The 17407-nt window shown below is 39.0% G+C and overlaps 1 protein-coding gene across 2 annotated transcripts in view; it reads left to right on the plus strand.

Moving 5' to 3' along the window:
- Window positions 1–5411: 5411 nt before the first annotated feature.
- Window positions 5412–17407, plus strand: part of LOC135713553 (otoferlin-like) — a 144613-nt gene continuing 132617 nt past the window's right edge. For both annotated transcript variants that reach the window (XM_065236676.1, XM_065236677.1), the window contains exon 1: window positions 5412–5893. In XM_065236676.1, coding sequence (XP_065092748.1) covers window positions 5815–5893 — 79 coding nt within the window. In that variant the 5' untranslated portion in view covers window positions 5412–5814. The remainder of the gene's footprint in view (window positions 5894–17407) is intronic.

A 17407-nucleotide genomic window follows, 5' to 3' on the forward strand; every position in this document is an offset into this window, starting at 1 on the left:
TACTGCAGCTTTCTGTTTGTCATAATTTTTGCCTATACATATTTTCGTTTTCGATAGCTCTGATCGATTTCGACTTCGGCTTTTCATGATAAAAACGGTACTGGACGTTCCCCCAGCAACAAATCTCTCTAAGTTGCATGCTCATGGCGAATCGAGCGTAATACAACTACGGAACCATCACTTTGGGATTCCGTTAACAGGGGCGGCGTTGTCAATCGATTCAAGTTCCATCGGAGAACTGCACAATGGTTCACAGACGATGAAGAATTCGTGGAAATCAATCCCTGGGAATGGCCGATTATGTGCACTGAGAACAGCTACCAAAAAATGCTGAATTTATGAGAACAAGGAGCGGATTTTGGTGGCGGTGGCCAGGAATGACTTGCCTATCATGTGGATTAAATTTTCGATAAAACGAATGTCAAATGTACACTTAAAACAAAAGAAAAACAAAAAACAACTGTCCGACTAAGTATAAGATTCGCAAATATCACACATATTAAAATATTTAATATTTCTACCATCGGTATTGATAGTGATACTTGGAGCTGTCCTTCCCCTGTGCACTCAATTTTTCAACTTTCATTTCGCAAATATAAACAATTAACAACACCATTGACGTCAACATTGATTCTGGCATCACTGCCACCCAGATTGATGCGATCCTTCTGTCCACCATTGCTACTGTCAAACTGACCGATCAGAAACTGGCTGGGATTTGACAGGAAATTGGCTCGAAATCGCTACCCGATTGTCAAGTCCCGTCCCATGTTTACACTAGAGTCGGTGTATAATGAGTCACGCCAAGAGAAAAACAGTTGAACTCGCATCACGGTGTTCGAAATATTCCCTTTCTCTTAACTTGGCAACAGAGGACTTCTAGATCAACTTCAAATGACTTCTAGCGAGAAAAAATAATAGCGGATGTAGTAAATCATAGTATCAGTGATTTTGTCAAATTATCTTAATAAAAAATAGTAGAAATTCTCATTACTGATCATTACCAAGTGTATCCCATGACAATTGAATGCTCACCGCGTGTTTATTATCATTTGTTCGATTATATTTTATATTTTATTGCAATACCTTTCGTGGCCCTTTCATAGCATCGTAATGTTTGTTTACTTTGCCCGATAGGTAGCTGGTTTGACAGTTCGATAGGTAGACTTGGCTTCACTCTTGGCGTGACTCATTATACACCGAGGGGGACGACTCTATCTACGATGCAGAAAAGATTGTGTTTTGCTGTGGCTAGCTGCACGCACGCTGAGTAGATAGAAGAAAGATTTATGTTGATTTTGAAGATTTCCTGCAAAAAGATGAAGCACGATGCAAGTAGATGCGAGAAATGAAAGATGATTTTTCGAAGGTTGATTCGCTAGTGTGAGATTTTTTGAGCATCTAGAATTGAGATTTAGATGTGTCGCCCCCTCGTTATACACCGACTCTAGGTTACACCACTAAGCGTAAAAGCGAATGACAGGTTACGTGCACTGCTGCCAGCTCCCCTGTGTGTTTAATTCAATCTTTGCTACACCTTTTTTATTTTGATCGTTAAAGTCCTTCTAGTTTAGTTTGTTAAGTTTTTGATATTTATTCACTATTAAATGCATCAACTCATCTAAGTTGATGAGTTAAACTTCGTATTTGATTTTATCAATAAACTTAAGTTCATTGCTAGATGCAATACATCTGGCAACGCTTGTTCAATGATACTTTTACGTTCGTTAGCTGAAGCTCAAGCCGTTTTCTTGGAGTTTTATTTTCTTCGCCAAGAGATTTTAAAAGCAGTTTTTATTAATGCAATTTCAAAAGCTGATAAACATAACGAAGCAGATCTCCTAATTAACATTTTCCCATCCAGTCACAATCAAAAGCCCTACTTGAGCATAATTTATCAGGGGAATGCTACTTCCCATTTTTAACTAGGTATATCTGCACTCGTATTTCACAGAGGACCAACCAAAGACCAAAAATCTTCAAAGCAATTCTGCCACACATTTTTGGAAATGAGCATTCACAGGTCCTATACATCCAAAGCTCTCATGTGTCGCACGCTCGATGAATGAAGATGAGATATTTTACGACAGGGTAATAAAAATGTTACTTACCTTAGCAAATAAGCTAATGGATGCTTTCAACGGTCCCCGGACGGTTTTTGAGATGCAGCAGCAACAGCAGCTATGCATTCTACTTCTCAGCGGGACAGAGTGAATGCGGGTTAGTTTTGCTTTTCCTCTCAGTTTGGGTGACAGCACTACAATTTCAAGCTTTATTTGGTGAATAGAGCAACGGTTTGACAAATAATAGATTTATTCACTGTTCCTAAACGATTGTCAGCTGTCAATCATGCACACATATTTGGAGATACTCAAGGTAAGAACACAAACACGCTAAATAAAAAACGAACAATTGAGCAATTTATTTGATCTCATGCTCTACACACCAAATTTAAGATTTCCATATCAGTAAAACGAATTGCTGGATCATGATCAGCAATCCAATGCTTTACTGAAAAACAGCAAACGATATTTTCACCGAAAAAATCAGTTAACATAAGCTAACACCCGGTCAAAGAGCTGTCAAACTGTTAGCATCACAGTCGCAAGTATTTTTGCATTCGTACACCACCGGTCAAACCGCAGGAGGAGGAAGAGGTAAAAAAAACTACAAATAAATAAAATTATGTAGGTAAGAACACTGGCTTGGACACTGGTTATATTTAATAAATGATACTTCGAAAAGAGTCTGGTGATTTTATCTTTATTATTCGTATATTTGTATCAACGATCTTTTACAGAAGCTGGAAGCTCATATAGTGAAAACAAATTCGATTTACTGAATTTAATAGTTTAATCAGCAAAATGCTGCCAAATGTCAGAATTTTGAATTGCTGAAAGATCAGTGGAGAAATATTGCTGATTTTCAGTAAAAGGTTGTCATTTTGACAGAAGTTGGAATTGCTGAAAAATTCAACAGCATTATTTTGCTGCAACGTTTGCAGACCTTTCATCAAGTCTAAAAGCAGTAAAATTTTGCTGATTTTCAGCGATTTAAATTTGGTGTGCATAAAGATTGGCTGCGAAAGCAAGACAATCTCGAGCAAATATTGAAACTGATAAACAAAAATTGTGTCGAAGCTGATATTTCACCTACGCAAACTAACATCACCAATAGGTGAATTTTGTCCCTCCATGATGGTGGTACCTATTTGTTTGAGTGGGCGAGCTATCAGTTTCGAATAACTCAGTGCCAACATTTCAAAGGGGCGTAATTGCATTTGTAAACAATGGCTTTAGCCGTCGATTTAGCGCGAATACAAGCTCACTCATGAAAAATAATGACACCAGCAGGTAGAGGAATGTTTGCACTGAACTGACGTTTGAAGTCATTATTTACAAGAACACGTCGATTTGAAAATTTGCTCGTGAAATGATTTTAACATAAAGTGCCTGTGCCAAATTTTGCAAAACGCAAACGTCACGAAGCTTAAACTTTTGTTCCAGCAACCAATTCCACACTGAAAAAAGTTTTCACTTAGTTTCTATTAGGAAAGCACATAATATTTTTCCAAAAACAGAAATATGAATATCACATAACATCACAATTTCTATGTGAGTAATCATATAGATTTCATTGGACACATAACGTTCATGTGATTTAGTGGTACAATTGCCAATTATCAAATCACATGAAAGCTATGTGAAATTCGCATGGATATTTTCCACTGGTTATTTGATTTATTTTTTGAGTGCACATTTACAACACAAACCGCAGAACAGCGGGCCCGGTTTTGTAGCACCAGTACTAATCCGAAGCACGCTAGTCTAGCGCAGACATAGGAAGACCCAGACGCGATCCTTCCATACCCGACTCCGACGATGATGCTAAATTGACGTGTAGTGCTGCCACCTACAATTACCTACGTTCCGTTGGATACACACCGCTCATTTCCAAGGAATATCATTTCTTTGCTGGCATTCTAATTTTAGAAAGCACTCCGTCTCCGTCGTGCAAGGTGCCGATTATGAGACAGTACTCTTCCATGCATGGCCTACTACTATCGCCACTCCTGCTGTTCTTCGGGTGGTTTGACATGACGTCCTACGCTCCCATCTAGCAGAAGACACGCACGCAGATAAAATCTTGTTTATCATTAGAGGATATACCAACTAAACACACCCACATACACACAAGCCTACCCCAGCTTGGCTTTGGCCAGGGGCGTTTTCTTTGTATTTAGGACCGTCACCGGGCGAACTGCTGACCGAACGTGCTGAACAAGAAGCTTGTGTATGCCTTTCGTCGCCCCGTTCCAGGTTCCAGTCCCGCCACCAGGCGGCGATCCTGACCTTTCCCCGAGTTTCAGGGTTGAACAAACGAAGAAGCAGCTCCATATACAAAAGGATACGGTGATACGTGTCCTAAATTCGGGATTTGGATTTTTCTTCTCCAGCTTGTGGCTGTGTGAGGTTATGAATATGACCGGATCTCAATGGAATGGGTTATAATTATATCCGCTGCTGTCAATATGGCCTTTCAGCTCGGTCATAATATGTCCATTACCGCCGAGAGGGTTATGATCCTGAGTTAAGATAATTAAGAGCCTGATGTTGGTGTGTACGGTTTAATTAGGACGCTACGACGGGGCTCGCAATGTGATTATATTTGTTTTTTCCTTTCCGGAAGCCGTTGACCTTTCTGTGGAGGAAGTAATTCAGATTGAGTGTCGTTCCCTTCGACGAAACAAGAAACACTTGCGTCTCCACCCGAAGAAAATCTTCACAGTGACGTAAATGAAATTGCTTTGCCAACGTGAAAGTTGTTCATTCCACATTTTTTTTTTAAATCATGCTTTTCTTTTTCCATTTACAGATCCCTCACAAAGCGTCAGAACTCGAAACAGCATCCAACCGACAACCGATCGATCGAATTCCATATGAACTCCGTTCCATCGACCATTTGCGTTTGTAAACAGATGTGACTAGGTACATTATTAGGTTCCATCAAACCACATTGTCGCACTAATGGCTCCCGAAAGGGAAGGGCAGCAACCGTTCGTTCGTTGTTGTGGTGTTTTGATAGCTAACTCTCAACAACAACAATGCCACTAACAGCCAATCGTAGTAGGCGACTGGGGGAAGATTTTGAAATTCATATGTTTGTGATCCATTCGGAATGGTTATTTTGCGTTGCATGAATGCAAATCGACGGTAAATCATCCGGTCCAAGTGTTCCATGAAGTGCAATGTGTCACAATGTGTGCAAACATGGCCAACTACGTCAATAGTGATAGTGGAATAGTGCATAATCTCCCGGTTGTGGTTTGTGTGTTTTAGATGCGGGGTTAAAATCGAGATTCGATCCCATTCCGTAGGGAATTTTTAACCCTGCAATTTCCGCTTGTTTCAGATAAATCCCAGCAATTTATTCGACGACGACGACGACGACGGAAATGAATCACGAAAGTGTCACCGCTGATCAAACACGCGATTTACCGGCGTCGGCTGCCAGCACTATCGAAGGGCAAGATAAAAGTTAAATTTCAGTGATCCAATATCCAAACATCATCGGGGTGCGATACGTGACAGTGCATGCATTTGTCCTGGACGAGCGGGTGGGGGTTGAATTCGAACCAGTTTCCAGTGGATGGTGCTGGAACCGGATGCGCAGCTGACTAAACATAACCTCCAAACGTTGGCGTTGGCGGTGGTGTTTCGGTGGTGACAGCGGCCAAGTCGCAGAAGCAGAAGAAGAAAAAAGTGTAGTGAATAATTTCCGTTTTCCCAACGATCAGAGAAAAATCATACAAACATGTCACTCACGGTGCGGATCAACAAATTTCAACTCCCGAAGGCGAAGACCAACCTGCTCGGGCGGGTTGAGTTCAGGGGTAAGTGCGAGGAAAATAATTGTTTACCGTTTTTGCTTTTGCGCTGCAACTTTTCAAGCAGCGGAAAAGTTGTGATAATCCCGGTTTAATTACAGCTTTTGGGAAATATGTTTACGTATGACTTATTATTGATTACAGCGGAGCAGTTTCCAGCGCAAAATGAATGAATATCTGACTTTCGCAAGCATTGTTTGAATTTTAATTAAATTACCAGGGAAGCAAAAATACCGCCAGATGACAAAATGACAAGCGATCAACGTGTCCGAATAATAAATCTATGTCAGAATAGGAAAGTAATTGTATGGGAGGAAGAAGCAGATAGCACACACGGAATTAAAATCATTGAAATCAAATCAAAATAGGCGTAGCCTGTTTGGCTTTTAGCATGATAGTGATTGTTTCAATGAGTCAAATGAACGCAAGAATTCCTTAATAACAACTTATGAATTTTAGCTTCAAGAAATCGGTATGTCTTATAATGTTGACAAAAATATAATGAAACGGAGCAGACTGGAGCCGAAACTTGGTCGTTGAGATTTGGAGACCCGTGTGTTGACCACTCGTCCTTCAGCGCTTGGGAAAATGAAATGGGTAAAGGCCAGGGTGTCCATCCAACCGGAAAATCCGGGAAAAAATCGGGAATTCGGATTTACCGGGAAAAATCCGGGAAAACCCAAATTGCACCGGGAAAGATCATATATACTCATCCCAAGTAACAATTTTGATTTTATATTTGTCTTGTAGGCCATAATTTGGTATTGAAGAATCTTTTAAACCTTTAAACTTGCAATGTTACTTGGAATCAATCAACTTTATAGCACAAACATCATTATATTCTCTTGCTTACAACTTTATATATATATATATATTCGTTTCTCTCACTCGCAATCTGTTCGCGTCGAGATCAAGCGGTGATTTTGTCGTTGTTCCTACTAAGATATCTGAGTTTATAGAATTTCATGTGGTGTCATTGCTTGAATTCTTTTGCTACAGTGTTCCGAGTGAAGTAGTTCTAGATAGAGAAGCAGATTCATGCCGTCTCAAACTCCTTGCAAACTCCGATCCTGCTTGGCATGCAAATGTTCGATACCGGACATAGAGATAAATTAAAAATTGATTTCTGCACTTTGTGCTAACCAGATACCAAAATTAGGACATCTTTGAATACCGAGGTTAGTCTGTAAAACATAAAGATCAAAATCCATACCTCTCACTCCAAAATCATGAGTTCAAATCTCACCCGGATAAAGCACGAATGATCTGAGAGTGTGAAAATTACTTTTAATAAAAAAAATACTTTTCTTGAAATTTTGTTAAGCATTCTCAAATCATCTTCTTGGAATACTGTAAAGATTCTTTTAAGATTATTTCAAACATCATAATTTGAATTTCCTTGCATTTCTCTTCTTAATTCCAATCCCCAATTGAGAATAACATATTTTGACCTTACCACATATTACATATTGTATTCTTTTTGGTCAACAGTTAAGTGAAATAATAAAATATGCAAAAAAAACAGAAACAACAGGTTTTGACATTTTTCCATTGTCTATAATCTCTAGATAGCACAAATTTTTTGAGGTTTCGAAAAAAATAAACTCTGGTTCCGATATCTCTTCGTCACTTTGAAAGTTTTCCAAGCCTAATATGTTGAAAAGTGGTAGATATTTTTTCAAATACCTGAATTTCGATAAATCTTTGAAGGCCGGAAGCTTTAGTATCGACAAACATCGAATCTTCTTTTTATTCAGAAGCTCTTTTTCAAGCCCAGCAAATTGTATTTTCTACAAGTCCGGAATCAACAAATTTCCAATCCCAATTTGTTCGAATTAAAGATCGCGAATTACTAAGTACCAGCATTAAACAAAAAATGTCCAATTTCTCTAAAATGTATACCAACTTACAACTTTTTTGAAGATCAAGATTTTTTGAGAAAATTTTCGTCATTCCAGATTAATAATAATTATTCATACGATCCAGAATACTTGTCTATGTTCTAGAGATATGAACATTTGTCAATATTTGAAGTTTTAACAGAAGTTTCTATATTCGAGATCTTTAAAATTGCTTGTCTTAAAATTGACAAATTTATCCAAGACGTTAAACATTTTTCTCTGAGCCTCATTTTTTTTGACGTAGGACTACGTCTGTGATTTCTATATGGGGGTACACTTTGTGAAAACCGAAAATGGAACATGTAACAAATTATGAAAGATTTTGAACGTTAATAACTCAGCTGCCCCTGGTCCAATTTCAATAATTTTATCACCAATCGATCAGAAATATGGCTACGTATCGATAACAATGCTTCCGAATGTTGATTTTCAACAAGAAACTATTGAAAAACTGGTAAATGTCGAGCATTGTCCAAAAGCGTCGAATTAACTAACAAATCCACCAATTACCTACATGCATATGCTGCTTCCCCAGCACAGTCGTCAGAGAGTAGTAAGTAGACGAAACAAGTCGAAGTGGCGTTCGCCTTCGATCCTCGGGCGCGTGCGAATAGGGAGGATGGAATTGCGTATTAGTTTGCACACTCATCGCCATATTCAGAACCACACGCTCCCAACGACTACACAAAATGCTCTCCAGAGTTGTAATCTTGTAACCAAACTTGGAAACATGGGATACACTCAAAAAATATATCACATATGTAATGCATGAAATCTATGTGAATTTCACATAGCTTTCCAAAAAAAGTTGACGACAACCTAAAGAAATCGTTTATGGACTTTGTCGTTCAGTTTTTTCCTGGAAAATTTTGTTAAATAAGCTACAATTAAATAAAAAAAGGTTTTTTTCCCATACATTTTTTAACCGCTTTACTACCAATCCCCAGAGAGCCAAAAGCTTCAAATTTGAAAGAGAAAATTCACTCGCACGATCTCAATATCTCAACATTCCATGTATTTTGAAGACACTCTGTAACATTTGGTGGGGGAGGGAGGATTAACATTTGAAGTCCCTCCCATTTTGCATATTCTGCATAAAAAATACATAACAATCCCCTCCCTTTTAACATATTCTGCAAGAAAATACTATTTATCAAAAATTTCTCGGAAAAAACTGAACGATAATGAACGATTAACGATTTGACCATAATATGCATCCAAAGCGTTCCATCCACTTTTCCAAATTTCTAACTTACTATCAATGGAACAGCGCCATCAATTAGAAAAAATAGCCTTGACTTAATGGAGAAAACTATTTTTGTAGTTCTTTAAAAATTCTACTCTAACTAACTCTTTTCTTAAATGAACTTGGTGGCCCTGAAAAGGGCCGTTTTGTTGTTGGGTTTCATCGTACATTCCGACTACTTTACCAAATTCTTGCCACGCATGCCTCCTGGTTGTTTGCCGTTGAACGTGTTAAAAGCAGTCAGACGGACCACTTCGCTAGGCCCTCGATCCCTGGTCTAGCCAACGGGAATCACTGAGAGTGGGTTCTACAACAACCTCTTTTGTGGTGGCTTTAGCTCGAGCATGAAAGAAGATCCTTCAGGGTCGGCTGTAGTGGTGGTTTCTCTCTTTTTAATTAGTTCTTTTATTTCAACTTACTGTGTGTGTGTGTGTGTGTGTGTGTATGTGGGTAGTGTCTCACGATGTGGCCGCATGCAAGCTCGAAATGCGGGAATGTCGCCTTTGCCTTGACGCTCGGGGTAATGGCTACGCTGAATCCAAGAGGGACGGATCGTACGCCGGATTGGCGGATCACACTCCTTCAGACGTCGGTGCTAGAAGTCCAATCGCACGCCGGAATGGCGGATAACTTTCTGGACAATTCAGGCGGTTAATAATGGGTCCTAAGGAAAAAACGTCCCAGGGTGGGTATTGGGAGAACTACCGGGTATTTTTTTTAACTTTATTCTGTTTTGTGCTATGTCCTTTTACTCCATATCTGATTCTTATTTCACTTTCAAATCGAATTAGATAACGGTGATTTCAAATGAACTTCTCTCTTTACCTTCAACTTTATCTCTGCTTTTTATGGAGGATAGTAAACTTAACGCTTCGAAGCTCTGGATAAGAAAGACGCTTATCTAGTTATTACCCGGTAGCTTGATCCTCATTTTCCCATACCCTTTGTTCATGTTCCCGTTTTTGACGTTTACACGTCAAACGACACAACCCGAACTTCAAATCTTATGTTCCCTACCAGATACTCAGCCAGATTGTGGCGGCCATAAACGATCGTAAAATACTGGATATAACAGGTAGCTAACTGCGCCTTCGCATAAGTTGCGATTCCCCCGTTCAACGGTAAACAACCAGGAGGCATGACTGGTCGTGGCAAGGTTGACAAAGGATTTGGTAAAGGAGTCGCCGGTCTGATGTACGAGGAAACCCAGGCCAGTGACAAGGCCTATACCAACAGCAGCGTTTGACAGTAGACAGTATGTACCGGGCTCAAATCGTTTATTTTGCTGTGCTGGGTCCGCTGTCACGGTATAACATGTTGCCTACGCGCCTGCCACTGGGCTGAGGAAACCCGAGGTGTGCCGAGAAAATGTGATCCGTGATGCCGTCACTGAATACGCAGCTGCCTACACGTCATCATCATCTTCCAAAGGCTTTAAGCCTGTACTACCATCGGCCCTTTTCAGGGTCACCAACATTTTCCAAAAGAGTTAATTTTCTGAACATGTCCCTACTAAAATTCATATCAAAAGGTTCTTTTAAGGGTCATACTTAAGAGTATTAGCAAAGAGAACCCCGCTAAAATTCCTATTCCTACACAAAACACAAACTCCAGTCTGCAGTTAACAAAAATATTTATTATATCATACCACGAAGTCCTACGTCATCATTGCGTACAACCCCATTGGGCTGTCCCTTGTAGTTTTTCAATTCAAGATTTCCTAATAAATTTCTATGTTCAATCTTTCACATCCCGAAATTCAACCAATTCGCGATCTGAGTCTAAATTCAACGTATTCAACGGTTGGTTTCCAAAAAATCGTGGCAGAAAAACGAGTACTGTGTGAGGAAATGGAGGTTACAAATCAACCTATTGATTATCCAATTAGGGTAACTGATGATGGTTGGACCTATTTAGGCCGGTTTCACACGACGTCAACATATAATTATAAAAAAAAATGCGTGATTAGGGGAAAGATCTACCTTTCTTGTTTCTAATAATAACATAAAAAGTTAAATATTATGAACAAATGATTTTATAAAAGGTTTTTATTCAGCAAACAATTATGATGTTGGTTGGACCTATACTGATCTTGGTTGGACCTAAAAAATGATGATGGTTGGACCTATTTCTGCAAATGCTAGTTTAGCCCATATTTGTTCAAAAACTTTGTTTAGAGCTTATTGGTATCATGAAAAAACCCTTTTTATACAGTTTTTATGAATTTGCTATTTAAAAAAATCAAGAAACTTGAGTTTAACTTCGTTTTTAAAAAAGTCCACTTTCCACGCATTAGCTATTCATCATGGCTCATTTTCTCGGAAAATCATTGACGCGATTTGGAAAATTTTAAACGTCAAACTATAGGTATTGTGGTCCCATTGAAAGCTATCGAATATTTTTGGAATTGGTCAACTGGTTCCGGAGATATGGCCGGAACAAGTTCCAGGGTATATGGAACATGGACCTAATTTTGACATGGAAGGAATAAAACCTATCATTCGATAACAAGATCAATAACAAAATTGATTACCTTGGACCACATTGGCCACTTCCGGGCATGTTTTGGGTGCCCCTGGGGAATTTAGGGGCTTAAAATTACAGAATATCAGAACTTAATTCCGGTTTTATAGTTCTTTTTTCTCCTAGGAGTTTTTTTTTCGGAAATATGTTTCAGTTAGCAATTTTTAGTTTGTTAACGTTTTATTTCAAATTAATTCACACATAGAAGGTGTATGAGAAGTACTTAATGTAAATTCATATTAACAGATTCTTTCGGCGCTTTCGTGGTAGTTCGGAAATCGGTGGTTACCCTTTCAGCCAACCTGACGATGGAATTCCTCCTTTAAATTTTCGCCCAACTAGTGACGCAAGGTCTTTAGCAGCTTTCCAGATCTTTTTGGCCATCTTGGCACAGCCAGAAGCAGCGCACATACAAACCCAATCCGCTAGTTGGTTCTCCAAATCAACACTCAACACTATTTCCCTTCCATATTTCTTGCCGTGGCTTCCCTTAATTTTTGCGTGAAGTGTCGTTTTCGGAATATTGTACCTTTTTAGTGCCTGATACGCGGTAAGTGATTTATTTCTTTCTAAATGAACAGCCTCTTGAAAATTTTCGACCGTATAACTCTTTTTTTAGCCATTTTTTCAATCGAAGAAACTGATCACTCGGCCAAAACGAAATCGAATTTCTAATCAGCTGCGCATGAAGGATGTAGACAAACCGAAGCGCACCTAGCGGCCGTCTTAGGAAACACATAGGTCCAACCATCATCATGCGTAGGTCCAACCATGATCATATTTATCTATTCGAATTTCGTCAATTATTCAAACATTTTAGTGAAACCAATGGATAAATGGCGTACTAACGTGTTGTTTACACCTTAAAGCAGTATTTTACTGCATGAAAATAAAAATAAATGTAAAAAATAATCCCTTTTTGTATGTTTGAAAGTAAGGCATGATGACGAGCTAATGTGTGAAAAGTTAACTGGTTTGAAAACACATTGAAACTCAATTGTTTTGAAGTTTTTTCAATAATACACCCATGCAAATTGAAGAAAAAGAGTTTTTTTTTTATGATAGTAAAGTGGTCTTTGAAAAAAAAAAATTGGCGAAGATTGACTAAACTACCGATTGAAAAAATAGGTCCAACCATCATCAGATTTTCGATAGGTCCAACCAGAATAAATTACCCTAATACTGATTTTATGAAAACAAATTTATAACTCAACCATTTGTTTTATTTAAAAAAAAAGCTTGTAAAATGCTCATGGAGATTTGGGAATTTATAATATTTGTCAAAGCGAATCGCATTATACGACAGATTACATCCATATCTTTAATATATTTCCGATCAATAAATGTCACTATTGGTCAATTTTTTATTGTTTTAAAGTCACTATTTGGTCACCTTTTTTTCGTTATTGTAGTCAATACTATTGTATAAAATACCCACTACAAGCCCTGCATAATGTAGAGATTTTCTCAATAGGGTATTTTTGAACGCCTTTTTTGTTTAAGGTAGAGTTTTTTTTAAACCGGGAAAAAACCGGGAATTGAAAAATGGAATTTGAATGGACACCCTGGTAAAGGCGATTAAGAGCTACCTCATGTTAGCCGAAAACCATTCGTTAGTCACGCTTATGAAATTCATGTGTCGTTCATAAGTCTAGTCTTATGAAATTCTTAAGTTTATTTGCCTCAGTGTTGAGACTGTCCAGTGTGCAGTGAGAAAATGTACTTTTCTGTTCTGTATTTCATTATGCCACTAAATATTTTGACTAAAAATTTGGTTAATGGTATCTTTCAATACTGATTTGTGTATATTCAATTAATGCATTTAAAAAACGATATCCTATTGACACAGATAAATAGACTTAACACTCGTAATTTGTTCTTCAAACAAGCATTTAACGGTCAATTAAAAAATATCGTAGTTGGTAGTACCGCCACCTGTGGCGCGCATAGTCAATCGCCTTGCGTTTGACGTTTACACACTACCGCCATCTGTTCAGCGTACTACCCACCACAGTGTATTCAACGCTGTCTTAATGTTTTAGCGACGATGTTTTACAGTGATAAATATATGAGTTATGTCTGTTTGTCTGTGCTATTGAATTAGGTAGCTGGAAGCGAGAGTTTGTCATAAATTACTTTACGCAAGGATTCAATACCGCCTTGTGCATTCTTGTGCAACAGTTGAAGGCTACGTTTAGCACATTATTATATAGTCGTTACAACTGAAATCTGGAAAACTCCACATTATCAATGAGCTTTGAGGGTGATATGGCTGGCAGCAAGGCGAGCAAACGTTCAATAATAATTAACTCTTAAACAACAATAATTTATCATGCTCCTGAAAAGAACCATTTTATCGTGATGGTTGAGTAATGCTGAGCTATTGGGGTGTACAATATAGATGAGGCTGGCGAGATGTATGTTGTTTGGCACGAGGGTGAAGATGGCATAGATGGCCCACCGCGACTCACAACGAACTACTGAATCCGATCAGTAGCGGTGCGGCTTCTTCCTCGTTCTTCGCCCATGTGGGCTGCAGCTCGCTGCTTGCGGGCAGCCTTTCGTTGTGTACTGGAGAACAATATTCAACACTACGCGCCGAAAGCACTGCTGTTGCTGCTGCTGCTGATGATGACGTCCAACCAGACACCACCACACACGGTCATTGAATAAGCACCGTTCGGCGAGACCGGATGGAATTCTATTCTGAAATCTGTGTTAGGGAAAGCGCTTTTTGCAGGCAATCGGTTTCAGGAGAAACATACAAAACAGGGATGCTATAAGATAATCATCATTTCTCTGCTTGAACGTCAACCAGTTCAGTCCGGTTCCGTTCGCTCTCTCTCTCTCTGTAGAGTATTCGTTTTTGTTCGATAGTGTTCGCGTCTCTCTTTCACGGTGTTAGACGAAACATTGATTGATCCCAGCATGGGAAAACCGCCACCTTGTCATGCGGTTGCAAGCTCGTCCGGGTAGCGTCTTCGACAGGAAACCGCTAAATTGCTTTATTTAGGTTTTTCGTACGTTTATCTTTAATTTTATGAATAGCGTCTAATACACTTGCATGTGCTACTTGTAACCTAAATTTCATTTCTCTATCGTTAGCATCATCATTATATAATGGAGATATGGTTTTGGACGTAAATTTCAAACTGTTACATTTTCGTCCGTATAGTAATTCAAAAGGCGTATAGTCATGATCGAGGTTTGGTGTGGTATTATAGCAGAAGCTATAATACGGAATCCATCCCAATCGCTATTTCTCTCGTTACAGAAAATTCTCAGGTATTCATTCGAACACCTTTGATTTCCTTCTAACGCGCCAATCGTTTGTGGGTGGTAAGCGGCGGAGCACGTGTGTTTGATATTTAACATTTTACAAACTTCATCAGCTTTGAATTCTGTACCTCGATCTGTTTTAATGTTAGCCGTCAGTCCGTAGACAAGTATACATTTTTCAACTACGGCTTTTGCCATGGTAGTTTCTGATTTATCAGTTATGGGCACTAGTATAATATATTTAGTGAAATCGCATTGCATAGTAACGGCATATCGATTTCCATTTTCAGATAATGGAAAAGGTCCTACCGTATCTATTGACACAACGTCGAATGGTATTATCGGTGTGTCGTAATAGTAGAGTGTGTTTTTAATGGAATATAATGTTTGTTCAATAAACATGAAGAATAAGACTTCACAAATTCTGATATCGTCCTTTTCATATCAGGCCAAGAGTACATGGCTTTAATCTTCTTATAGAGTCGATTAATGCCTAAATGTCCTCCTGTGGGTATATTATGGGATTGTTTTAATACTTCTTTGATTTCATTTGCGTTTGATAATATTTTGGGATTATCATAAACTAATACGGTAACATTCCGAAGAATATTGTTACCAACTTCTTTAAATAAATCTATTTCTGTAAGTTTAAAAATGTAATCGCTTTTGATAAAGCTAATTGTTTGATTGTTCTCTTGTTCCTTTTATTATATTCATTTTTATTAATTTCTTCGACTGAGGCCTGAATCGCTTTAAATATTTGCTTTAGCATTTCTTTAACATCATTTTGGATATTATGGTTGTACCCTAAGGTCGACGCATTTGTGTAATTTTTCTTGAATAATAAAATTATAAGTTTGTTTTTATATTGTTCGAATGATAATTTTGGTAATTCGAAGGCTTCGTGGTTGCTTACTGCTTCGTAGACATGGAGTTGATCAGGCTCATGTGATGAAGAGTTAGGCTTTGATTTATTTTCTTTAGTCATCGAACGTGTAACGACGTACATATTTCTTAAAGAGTCGGAGTCTATTTGAATTCGAGAAAGGGCATCCGAGATGACGTTAGATTTTCCTTTCATGTACTCTATATATGCATTTTGTTGCCATTTTTTCAGCAGTTTCTTTAGGTATGTTATCCCTCAAGAACGCTGTTTTCAATTGGGCGGTTATTTTGTCAAGTTGTTGACAAAAATCTGATAGATTTTCACCTCGTTTTATGGTTTTTAGTTCTGAAATTAGATTATCAGGTGTCACTTTCGACGCACAGTTTAATTTCACTGCAGCAAGTATTTCTGCCAGTGTTTGATTTTCGGTTGCTACTTAACATACTTTATCAGTCAAGCGTGTTTTAACAAATTGAACTACTGTTCTTTTGTGCAGCAGTTGCTGCTGCAAAAGTTTCATCGACACTTGAGCTGAACAGCTCTACAGCATCAAGAAACGTTATTAAATGCTCAGGGGTTCCGTCGTATGTTTGAACCAGCGCGGTTCCTAATTTTAGATCGACTCTTGGGACAGCCATTTTTTATATTGCATTAATAGCGTTATTGTAACAGTTGCTAAAGTTTTAAATTTTATCAAATGGTCACGTTCTAAATGAGTGTTAATTACAATTTGTATTTCTCCATCATCATATAACAATCCAATTCTTTTAGTACCCACATGCACATGTTTCACCATCCCCCTACGGGAAAATGATTCAATGTAATGGAAATGATTTTGACTTCAAATGCCTCTCACAAAATTTGTTAAAGTATTTTGCTTAATGACTATTCCTATTTGTGAAGATTTCACTATACCGGGCTTCAGGAGAACATCAAATTATACATCGAGCAAGGCTTGAAGTGCACCATGCGCATGTGCACTGAATGCAAGGAACCAGCAAGGAAGTACTACAACGCTGAAGCGGGAAAAATGGGAATATTTCTCTCACGATGTCGAGGAAGACAAACCGTTCAAGGTGGTCCTGCGTGGTCTACCCGACATGGAAATCGCCGCGCTGTCGCATGAGCTGAAGAAGAATGGCCTAAAGCCGTCGCAAGTCTTCAAGATAAATCGGCACGACGTCTCCCGTAAGTAGCGTGACCAGTTGTATTTGGTCCACCTCGAGCGAAACAACAGTGGGAACGCTACCAACCTCGCCCCCGCAACGTCACCCAACGCTCAAACTGCCTCATGTTTGGGCACGGGACCAAAAGTTGCCACCTGGCTCATCGCTGCAACGAATGTGGCAAGCAGCACGCACCTGAATCATGCGACGGGATGGAGAACGCCGATCCACAATGCGCCAACTGTGGTGCAGCACATCGAGCTACTAGCAAGTCTTGTCCGAAGCGTGCGGAATTCATGGAAATCCGCAAAAGGGTCTCCACGCAGAACCAGCCGGGTCGGAAAAAGGCTCCGGCATGCAATGAGCAGAATTTTCCCGCCATTAGCCAACGGCGTCCGATTCCGGTTCTTCCGGCACTTCCGCTCAACATCCGTTTGGCTGCTGCTGCTGCTGCATCTGCTGAGGTGCCAAACCCTTCGGCTAATCCAAGCTAAGGTTTCGTCCCCTCCCCTGGGACTA

The sequence above is a fragment of the Ochlerotatus camptorhynchus genome, unplaced genomic scaffold (assembly GCF_037179485.1).
Source record: "Ochlerotatus camptorhynchus isolate MF236.1 unplaced genomic scaffold, CSIRO-AGI_Acam_v1.1 ptg000568l, whole genome shotgun sequence".
NCBI lineage: Eukaryota > Metazoa > Arthropoda > Insecta > Diptera > Culicidae > Ochlerotatus > Ochlerotatus camptorhynchus.